This window comes from Artibeus jamaicensis, unplaced genomic scaffold, assembly GCF_021234435.1.
Source record: "Artibeus jamaicensis isolate MK-2021 breed Jamaican fruit bat unplaced genomic scaffold, CSHL_Jam_final contig_457, whole genome shotgun sequence".
Classification (NCBI taxonomy): Eukaryota; Metazoa; Chordata; class Mammalia; order Chiroptera; family Phyllostomidae; genus Artibeus; species Artibeus jamaicensis.
The window spans coordinates 745,978-757,841 of NW_026521840.1; the positions used below are offsets into that span (position 1 = coordinate 745,978).

General features: G+C 39.8%; 1 protein-coding gene across 1 annotated transcript in view; it reads right to left on the minus strand.

Annotated features, from left to right (window-relative positions):
• The window catches only part of MTMR8 (myotubularin related protein 8), a 67,719-nt gene extending 57,784 nt beyond the window's left edge, over positions 1-9,935 (minus strand). Inside the window, exon 1 of the mRNA XM_037135151.2 lies at positions 9,879-9,935. Coding sequence (XP_036991046.2) covers positions 9,879-9,902 — 24 coding nt within the window. The 5' untranslated portion in view covers positions 9,903-9,935. The remainder of the gene's footprint in view (positions 1-9,878) is intronic.
• Positions 9,936-11,864: the final 1,929 nt, after the last annotated feature.

Here is an 11,864-nt window from a genome sequence, read left to right on the forward strand (position 1 = left end):
TTTAGTAAGTAGAGAGTTTCAGTGTTGTAAGATGAAGAAGTTCTAGAGATATGTTGCACAATAATGTGAATATATTTAACACTACTGAACAGTACACTTAAAATGAATATGTAAATTTAATGTTATGTTTTAACTGCAATAAAAAACACTCATTTCCAACCCCCCCAAAAAAAAACTAACATATTCCTGTACTGGCTAGGAAGGCATGTATTTCCAGCCCAGAGTCACCCTTGCTACAAGGACAGATACAGAAAGCTACACAGTGGCTGGAGAAAAAGGAGGAAGGGGAGCAAGAAGTATGTATGCAATTGCAGAAGGGAGGGAGGTAAGGTGGAAGGACAAGGCCATAGCAGGAGTAGAGTTAATAAACGAAAAGCCAGATTCAGCAGGTCCAATGTAAGATAAAGGGGAAAAAAACTACTAAAACTTAGGAGACACTTTAAGGTTAAAGCCCCAAATGGAGAAGAAAGTTGCTATGCTCTGAATGTTTGTGTCCCCACAAAAGTCATATGTTAAAATCCTAATGCCCAATATTACTGTATTTGGAGGTGGGACCTTTGGGAGGAAATTAGGTTATAAGGGCAGAGCCGTCATAAATAGGATTAGTAGAATTAGCGCCCTTTAAAAAAAAGGCTCGAGAGAGATTCCTTGTCTCCTTCCACAATGTGAGGACATAGTGAGTAGCTGACAGTTTGCAACCTTGAAAGGGACTTTACCAGAACCCAGCCATGCTACCACCCTAATCTTGGACTTCCAGCCTCTAGAACTATAGGAAATGCATTTGTTGTTTATCAGCTACCCAGTCTGTGGTATTTTGTTACAGCATCCCAAATGGATTAAGAAAGAGGAGGGGAAAAAATAACCCTCAGGAATGTTTAGGCACAGAATAAGTAGAAGAGTAGGAGTGAGGGTGGGGCATAGAAATGTATGTGGGTAAAGCTACAAGTAATGCTACAAGAGAAACACCAGGTGCATACAATTTCCTTTCCTAATGGGGCAGTCGCAGGTAGGCATTTGCTAATCTGAATGCAGCCAGTCAAGGTCTTATAAACTTGATAAGAATAGTTTGGTAAAAGCACGTGATCTCATTAGCCAATCTACAGTTAAACGAAAGTAGGCTTGCTACTGTTAGAGGAACTGTGATTAAGTTAATAGGAGAAATCAGTGCCAGTTGGAATAGAGGCTCACTCTCACTGTCAGGAAAAGTCACAGTTCAGGAAAAGAATGGGCAAGAGGTTGAGTAGTAGAAATTTAAACTATAAAACATTTATAAAAATATATAAAAACAAAAACCATTCTTAGCTCTTTCCCACCTGTCCCAGGGCAGGCAGCCTTGAATGGCAGGAGATGCTCAATGAGAAACACTGGCCACTTGGAAAGAGCTCTACTAAGGCCCAGGGAACTACCTAACAAAAGGCTGCAATATCCATGTATGAAGAGTACTGTGTTTGTCTTGGAGGGTAGTACTGGAGGAAGTCTTGGAGTGGGGACTGTTGATACTGAAAGATTTGATATGTACTTCCTTAGGGCTCCACACTGCAGGGAACATGTGCCCATTTACAGGTGAGACCTTGTAGGAGACCTGCTTTTATCTCACAGAAACCTGAGATTATAGGAAACCTAAATTCCTATAGAATATGTATGTGTGTGTATGAGTGTAGAGCAGGGGTAGGGTGAGAGAAAGAAAAAAAGGGAGGGATGAGGGTAGAGACATAAGAGACATGAGGGGAGGAAAGGAAAGGGTAAGGAAGGTAGGAGAGAAAGGGAGAGAAAGGGAAGGAGACGGGGCAGGGGAGAAAAGGGAAGGAGGAAAGAGAAAGAACATGAAGAAAAAAGGAGAGAAATGAAAGAGAACAGGAGGGAAGAAAGAAAGGAGGAAAAGAAGAGAAGGGGAGTGTTAGGGAGGAAGAAAGGAAGGAAAGAAGAGAGGGAGGCAGGGAGGGGAGACTGACCACTGCTAGCTACTATACAAACTCTAATTCCCAGGCAGGACACCCAATTGCTTTGTTAGTTTTGCACTCCCTGGCGATAGACAGAGCACTGACACTTACAAAATCTTTGCTCTAGGACAGTGATTTTCAACCTTGTTCATCTCATGGCACATATAAACTAATTACTAAAATTCTGCAGCACATTAAAAAAATAAATTTTTTGCCATTCTGACAAAAATAGGTATAATATTGATTCATTCACACTGGACAGCTATTGTTGTGTTGGTTGTTGTCATTTTGTATATGACAATTTAAGGGAAAAGAGGTCAGTGCCCCTGACCCAATAGTCAGGTATCTTATGTTTTAAAAACTCTTGGTGGGGGGTAAATGCAGACAACTATAATTGAACAACCATAAAATAATTAAAAACCAAAAACCAAAAACTTCTTGCAGTGCAGCAGTGTACCATGGCACACTGGTTGAAAATCACTGCTCTAGGGGAAGTTGGGCTTTTTTTTTTCATTTCCCTTCCAGGAAGAAAAGAAGGAAGGAAAGGAAGAGATCAGGTACATATCACAGCTCTCAGAATCCATTTACCATCTTGACTTTCCACTGTTATTGGTAATAACTTAGATACACTACAAAAATAAATACAAATGAGACATCTGGCTCCAGGCAAAACAACAGTGTAATGAGATCCATCAGCAGTACACATGTCCAACATAAGCCCTACCCCGTGTGGCATCACCTCGGACAGCAGAGAGAGTTCATAATGAAAACAACGGCTGCCCTGCACATATTAAAAAGGCTTTCACCTACTTTCACAACAAGCATCTCTAATTTAAGTCTCTTCTTTGAAGTAATAACTGAGAAAATATGTAAAGGGGAAGGGGGTTGGAAAGGAAAAGTTAGAGGGCCAATGAAGTCTTTTGTGTACGTACAAAGTCATTTGCAGCAAGTGTTAAAAATGCAACCTAGACATGCCTTGAATTTATGCCTCCTCACACTCTATTTTTCAGCACTCCTCCAATTAAAGCAAATTTGAAACTATGTTCTATGAAGCCTAGTTCCACAGGATGTTAACTGATGTACACACACACAGTGTGGTCAGGTTAGGGAAACACTGGGTTAAACATATATAAGTAGGATTCTTTATTATGGGGTTTCTCAGAGATTTTAATGGCAAAATTCACTACAGATCTCCACAGTGTTTACAGTATCAACATATTTTACTTGAAATTCTTTTTACTTTTTTTTCAAACAACATATCTTGTGGGACTAGTAATCATCAGGAGTAAAGTTTAGGAAATGCTAGTATAATCCAATCTGTTCACTTTATTGAAACAGTACAGTGCAGGCTTTTGAGTCACAGGCTGTCTGCTTCATATTCTGGCTCTCAGCAACCTGCTCAAGCTTTCTGGGTCTTGATTTCTACATATTTAAAATGAAGATAATAATGGCATTGTTGTGTTACATGAGTATATAAACATGTAATGCTTACATAAAGCATTTAGAATAGTGCCTGGCACACTGTAATTGCTCAATAAATGGTAGATACTGTTTTACTCATAAGGAAAATGAAACCTAAGGTCACACAGCATGTCAGTATCAGAGCTGGGACTAGAACCCAGGTCTCCTGACTCCCTGTCCAGAATGGATTTCTCAAATAAAGAAAATGTCTTTGGAGCTCATCAAAAAATCTTTCTGTAACTGAACAACAGTAAAAAAAAAAATTAGCAGTGACCAAACTAAATATTTAACACATAAAAACCATAGGGTGAAATATAGTAAACCATTAAGAAAACTTTTTATTTATAATAAAATTTACCAAATGCTAAAAAAAAAATTGAACTTCCAAAATATAAATTTTCTGAACAATGCTAGCCAGAGCAAAGGTGTTTAAATCTATTTGTTTGGTTATATATGTCCCTACATTTGTTTACCTTTTCTTCTCTACCTCTTACAGCCAAGAGATCTAGACAACACCTAGCAGTGATCAAAAAAATCTTTGGAAGGGCCCTGGCTGGTGTAGCTCAGTGGATTGAGCGCGGGCCTATGAACCAGACAATCGCGGTTCGATTCCCAGTCAGGGCACATGCCTGGGTTGCAGGCCAGTTCCCTGCAGGCCAGTTCCTAGCAGGGGAAGCACTAGAGGCAACCATATATTGATGTTTCTCTCCCTCTCTCCTTCCCCTCTAAAGATGAATAAATAAAATCTTTAAAAAATAATAAATAAATAAAAATCTTTGGAAGGGTTACAAAACCTTTAAAAATTCTATGTCTATAATTATAATTATTAAAATTAACCTATTAACTCTTAAAAATCTTTCTAAAGAATTTAAGTATTGTACCACAAAACAATATCTAAAAACACACAGCCCTAAAACAAATCCCAGTGGTTTCTAGAAATAACAGCAAAATACAAAGTAAGGTCCAAAGAGGTTTTGGTGGTGAGAAATACAATTCCAAAGCTTATAAAATAGTGGCCAAAATGCCAGACCACTGCCATCAGAGCTTCCCAGGTAGCCTCTGTCTTTGCACTGTAGTACCAAGAGTCACTCTGGATGCTCAGGAAAATCTCCTTCTTTGAGACAGGCAGATCTTTGAGACCTGCCAGGACTAGTGTATACTAAAGCCTCTACCACTATTTGGATGAGATGAAAACTGAAAAGCAACACACAATTATAGAGCACTTAGTATATGCCAAGCCCTTATCATACCTTATCTTAATCTTCATCATAGTCTCAAGAGGTAAATATTATCCCCATTTCACAAATGAGAAAAATGATATTCAGCATTTGTGTGATCTAGCCAAGAACTCAGAGCTAAGAAATAATACATCTGGAATTCAAACCCAGCTCTGTCTGTTCATGTCTCCCCCAACCCCCGCCCCAACTATGTTACACTGTTTTCTTGACTGAAAGAATCAAAGGAGAGCCAAGTGAATGGCTTTCCAGTTCTCTTAGAGAACTGGAAGGTGACTACTATCCTCATCTCCGGAAATCACATTTTCTTGACAATAAAAAACACTTTACCCAGTTTTATCTTGATTTATTCTGAGCCTGCCTCTTCCCTAAATTAATTTGAGGTGGTTTATAATAAAAGACAGATTTATAATTAGGTTATAAGAACAGAAAATCAAAGCCATGAAAAGGTAGAGGAAGCAATTATGCTAAGTACAAGGGCTAATGTATTTAATATGATTGAACACTAAATTTGTTTCTTAGTTTCTTAGAAGTCAAGCCAAAAATTGCCTGCTTTTAGGAAAGCCTCACATAAATAGTAATCTTGAGAGCACAAAGGGTAGATTGAAAAACACTTTGTAAAGTACTATAAAGTATTTTTACTTATTACTACTATTATCCAGAATTGCATTCTATACCCACCTGGCACTTCCAACTATCATGGCTCTTGTTTCAATGCTAGCTCCACACAATTTATCAGTCTGAACCAATCGTGCATACTAAACAACAAAAAGACAATGTTGGCTCTGCCACTTGCTAAATGTTTCACTTAGCAAAAAACTTGAGCCAGCTGGGCCTCAGCCTTCACATCTGTGAAATGAGAGGTTTGGGCTATAACCAAATGATCTTATTTACTTATTCATTCATTCATTCATTGGCAGATTTACTGAACTCACAAGACCATAAAATCCACTTGTTTTGAGTGCCCAGTTCAATGATTTTTTTAAAGTAAATTTATAGTTGGACATCCATCACCACAATATAATTTTAGAACATTTCTATCATGCCAAAAGAAACTGCATTTCCAATCCTCATTTAGATAATCTTTTAAAACGTTCTAGCTTTTATATTCTACATTTGTAGACTTACAAAACTTTAGCAGCTCTGCAACCTACCTATAGAACCAAATTCTTCAATCTACAAAATGTATCTCTCCAACTTAATTCCTTGAAACATCTCTCTCACTGCCTTGCTCAAATGAATTATCTGCCCCTGAGCTTACACTCTTGTACTTCTCTTGGCAGGGAGTTCCTCTCACCTCCCCAATCTCAGAAGAGTAAAACCTATTTATTATTCAGACTCAGCTTAAATGCCACTCCTTCTACAAAGCTTTCTTCATTTCATACTCTTCACACCTCATCTAGAACTGGAACCTTTTTTGCCTTCAAACTCCAACAGTATTTCATTTGTCCCTCTCATGAAAGTTCTCACTTTCATTCTTGGATCTTATACTTGCTCTCATCACTTTACTTGACTGAGATATCCTAGAGTGCAGTTGCTATAAGACAGCTATGTACCCTAACAGGTTCCATTGTGGGGTTTTGTAACTAATAACTAATAATGATGATAGTAATTGATAGCTAAACTAAGCATCTATGATGTACCAGGCAATGGTCTAAGCACTTTTACAAATATTAACTCATTTAATCCTTATAACAACCCTGTGCAATGGGTACTATTACTATCACCACCATTTTACAGATGAAGAAACTCAGGCATAGAGTTTCAGGCATAAGATCACAAATTTAGTAAAGTAGAAGAGTTGAGATTTGAATGCAGACAGTCTGGCTCCAAGCATATACTTTTAATCACTACAGTACATATTTCCAAGCCAGCTGAAACTCAATGTTAACTGAAAATCCTAATTAATAAGGTTCCATTCTGGAACAGAAAGGTTATTAAGAATTCTCAGTGCTAACTGACACCCAGAAGAATTGTAGGTGCTAACAGACACACAAAAGTGACAGGGTGGGGGAAGTACAAAGAACAAATTCTGGTTCAGACAGGACAGTCACTGAATCTTTGGGTAGCTCTGATGTGATACAAAAATCATTGTTAAATCCCAAGGTTATAACTTAAAAAGACAACTCCTCTCTCACACATAGGGGGTGAGAGTAAAAAATTGGTAGTATCTACTCTATCTGAATGTATGCATATCTTATGATCCAGAAATTCTATTCCTGTGTATATTCCAACAAAAAATGTATATGTATACCCATCAGGAAAATATTCTTTGTAACAGCCAGAACTAGAAATTCCCCATCAACAGAAGACTGGATAAATCAGTATAAACCACAGGTGGCATGTTAACAAAATGGAATGGTATATAGCAATGAGACTTATCTATAACTCTCAGGAATAATATGAATGAAGCTTTAAAACATAATGTCAAGCAAAATAAGCTAGACACAAAAAATTCATATAGATTCACATATAAATCCATTTATATTAAGTACAAAAAAGGGCAAACTAATCTATTCTGTTAGAAGTCAGAATAGTGGTTACCCTTGAGAGAAGTATTGACTAGAAGAGGAATGAGAAGACTCCTAGTAAGGTTCTATTTCTTGATCTGGGTGCTGGTTACATGGGTATGTGCAGTTTGTGAACATTCACAGAGTATAAACTTACAATCTATAAAGTTTTCTACACATATGTTACACTTCAGTATAGTTTTATTGAAAGTCTTTCCAAGAATAGAAGTAAGTACAAGCAAAAACCAAAAATAAAAGCCACTTTTGTATTTGACAGGCAGAACTAATAACTGACAAGCTCATGGTTATCTCTTTGACCTTAGATGAAGAAAACTGAAGTTTCCCCCTTTTGTAGAAATAGTAATTTAACAAGAGAGAGGCCATTTTCATCCCTAGCTATTACTGCAAGCCTAATCCTTCCCAGCAACTTACAATAATAATAAAAGAAAAAAATAGAGCTGTGGCAGCATACCACCTGTGGGCACTCAAAACCCTTCCAGGCACCAGAAATAATATCAATTTTATTTAAAGAACTAAGTTTTCATTTGGAGTTTTAATTTGCACTCCAAGATTTAAAATACCATCCATGCAGTAAAAGTGAAGTCTGGCCATGATGCATATTAAAATTTTCTTGAGCACTACTCTGTCTCCCCACCAGTCCAAAATTGAGCACTTTTATCTTTATTAGGCAAGTCATTTCACTACCATGGGTCTCACCTTCCTCATGTGTAACATGGGAATAATAATAGTACCTCCCTTATAGGTTGCTTTAAGGATCGATACCTATTTCATGTAAAGCAATTAACACAGTGCTTACCACATAGTTGAATACTCAATATGTTAGCTGCTATTAGTATTTTGATGTGGGGAGAATAATGGTATCTTCTCCCTTACAATACAGCTAGCCCAGTTTATAGCCTTAATCCCCCAAAAGGGAGATTTTAATGTTTTAAATATTTTAATATTATAACATTCAAGCACATGGACAGTTTTTCCTCCCCCTCTTCTCCAGGTTGGAAGAAAAAGGGAGCATTTCAAACAAGCTAATTTTGAACTGGGCAGTGTGGCCCAGGGTTAGATGAGTGGGGAGAAGAGGATGGATAACAGAAGCCCCTTTTCTTTGATGGTGACACCTTCCTATACTATGCCAGGGAAATGGGTCTAAATAACATGACCTGGAAAGGAAGGGACCAAGAAAAAGTTAAGGATGGAAGCTACAAGGGATGTGGTTATCATCATCAGAAAATGGGCTTAAAGATGTCAGGAAAGAAGAGGTTTGAAGGTTGGAGTTTCTGCTTTCCCCATCAGACAGCATCTTGATCTTGAGTCAACAAGTGCACAGAACACTTTTCCAGCTTAAAAAAAAAAAAAGCTTACATACACATTATTTTATCTAGTCCTCACAACCAGTCTCTGAAGTGAGCAAAGCAAATTTCACATTTGGTAGAGGAGAAAAGATTCAAATAGGTTAAATACCATAGTTTGCCATGTATAATGCCCACTTTTTTGCCCAAATTTTTGAGGAAAAAATAAGGATGTGCATTGTACATGGGTAGTACTAAATTCTGTATCTATATAAATGTTTTTAATTCTTTTATTTATATTTATGTGTTAAAAGTGTAATTCTAGAAAGCAATAACGATATCTGCATGCAAAACAATCCCCTGGAATGTGATAATCTGTTCAGTTTCTAAATATTAATTAATTAATTATTGAAACGAAAAATTTTTTTCCTGAAAGTTTGAGACAAAAACGTGGGGGAGGGCATTATACATGGCAAAATATGGATAATTTATCCAAAGTCAGCAGCTAGTAGTTGCGGGGACCAGCATTCGTGGCTTCAAAATCCATGCCCTTTCAATGACAACATACTGGACTTGGATGCGGACTTCGATTAGCCTCCGAAACGTTTCTTAAGATCCACAGAAAACAAAAATCAAGCAGACTAGTTGTGACCTATTCTCTGATCCTCAGCCTCGGATGGCAGAAAGAAAACTGACCGGAGGGAGTTGGATTTGGAAAGTGCCTGATGTTGGGGAGGGCAGGCAAGAGTAGGGTTCGTAAAGAGAAAAGACGTCGAAGTGGCTCTCACTAGGAGTTCGCCGCAAACAGGCGCCCACTAGCCTGGCAGTGAATGCTACTTTTGGGGTTTTTGCTCCTGGTTGAGCAGGGCCAGGTCCTGGTAGAACTTGTTTTCCCACAGCTCGGGTGGGACTGAAGAGAGGCTGTAGCCCCCCGAAACCCACCCACACATGCCAGGGAGCTGAGGCGGGGGCCGCGGCGGTGGTCCGCACAAGCCCCCCAGCAGGTTTAGGGGCTCAGGTGAGTCAAGAGAAGGGTCGGGAAACGTGAGATAAAAGAAGAAACCCGCCCCCAGAGGCAATGTCATGTAGGATATTCGAGAAAGGCGGTGACGAGTACAGCGACTGTGTGTAAAAGGGGGTGTGCGAAGTAATGGCTGGGGTGTGTCGCTAGCGAGGGTCGCGGCGCGTGGGGGAACGGTTGGCGCAAACCACCTTAGCTCCGCGCTGCCACCGCCCGCAGGAGGGTTCTAAGGGGAAAACTTCAGGGAAAAACTCAGTTTCCTTAAAGGGGGGTGCGAAGTAAGAAGAGACAATGCGGGTCTGGAACCAGACGGGGAACGGGACGTCAAAGAGCATCCAGAGGAGATGAGGGGGCTAAGTACCAACAGGTAACTACGGGCTCCCGCCTCACCTAACTCTTCTCCTTACCTTCGGCACCGTGATGTGGTCCATGACTGTGATCCCAGCTGGAAGCTCTCAGCGCTCCACAAGCTGCCTCGGAGACCGGTTTGCCTTTGCCGCCTCGCCAGCTTGCCCAACCAGAGCTCCTGCCCCCGCCCTCCTTTTGACGCAAACGTTCTCAGGCTCAAGTTCTCGTCACTTGATCCTCGCGGACTTTCCTATCGCGACACTTCCCCGCTGGTCGCTCCCGCCATCTTGGTGTCTGGCAAATGCCCTTTTCCTTGGGGGAGGTGAGTTCTGATTCAAACTCCAGGTTTGGTCCAGGAGTTCTTGTCTAAAACCCGAGTACAGCCACCCTTCTCACATCTTTTGATGCTGTAAGGATTCTGAGCATCAATACCATTTTACTAGTCTCTAATGTTAATAGTGATGACACCTTGAGGAGATACCAGACTGTACTTTCGTGGCATCTGGCTTTCTGAAGAGCTTCTTAGCTGTCATACCGTGGGAAAGTCATGATACAATATTTTTTTGAAATGGTTTATAAGCATACCCTCCTCTTACTTCTTTCCTTTACAAGTCTACTGCCATTAACCTAGTTATGGGCTGGACAATTGCAGTATCTTCATAACTTTTTTCATCACAAATGTGGTAAAAGTGTTACTGAGGAGATGGCGGGTGGGGTGGGAGCAGTGGGGACTTCTCCACTTCCTCAGTTCTTGCCTCCAGTGCAAGTTCAAGAAAAGAATTCAATCCAGAGACAACACGTATAGTTGAAATGAAATAGCAAGTTTATTTGTACACATATAGTGGAAATGAAATAGCAAATTTATTTGTACACTTGAGCAAAAAAGCTATCCCACTATTTAGGGTTCAGGAGTTCTACACTTTAGCTAGCTTCTAGGTACATCTTTCTCCCCCTTCTAGACCTTGAGATCAATATAGTTACAAAAGCTTTCTTTCTCAAGCAGTAAAGGCTTTTTGTCTTACTGAAATTGCTATAGAGACTCCTTTTCCTAGCACAGAACTTCAAGGACTCCCCTCCTCCTGTGCTACCATTGCTTGTGATGTTTGAAATGCTCCAAAATCTTATTGGGCTGTGCTCAGGACTGCTGACTTAATGGGTGAGACATCTCTCCTCCTTCCTGCCTTGTTTTACTAACTATCCTGCCTAACAAAAGGACCAACTGCCCCCTAGACCACATCTCAGATGAGGTGCAGATGGGTGCAATCACTCTGGTGTTCTCTATCAAACTTCTAATGGAAAAAAGAAGAGTCTGGGCATTGGAAACCTGAGTTGCAATGCCAGGACAACTCTTCTCTGTGCTCACTCTCCAATTGTTTTATGGCATTTAACACCATCTATTCTCTTTTAACCCTTAGACTTTGTTATAAAGTAGATCACTGCCTTCATCCTTAACCTTTCCTTTTCTGCTTCCCTCCAAGCTCCTCTTTGTCCTTGGTTAGCTACTTCCCTGGCTTCTGTCCTCGTTCCTCTTGTATTTTCTTTCCCTTGGTAATCTTGATTTCTTCTTCAAGTTCAATTCTTACCCTCTAGTAGAGAACTCCCAAATTTACATCTCAAGTCCTATGACTTTTCTTCTGAGTTCAAATTTCAAACTTCCAACTATTCTCACCCAGTTCCACTTGGGTGTTCTTGCTTCCATATTAAGGGCATAATGGCCCCAAACCAACATCTTTCACACCCTCCTCCTGATCCCTGAACTATCCCACCTCTGTCACCTACTATTTCTCACGTTTTCCTTGTCCCTATTAATGCCATCACCATATACCCAGTTTCTCAGGGAAAAAAAAAACCCACACTTCATTTCCATGCTGTTTGGGATAGTAAAAAGGGGGGTAGACTCCAAATTCAAAGTTCAGCTCTGCTATTTACTAATGGTATGTAATCCCGGGCAAGTTACATGTGACCCTGGGCAAGTTACGCAGCCTCTCTGCATCTAAGTTTTCTCATCTGTAAACCCATTCTAATAAGGTGTTTCTGAGGATTCA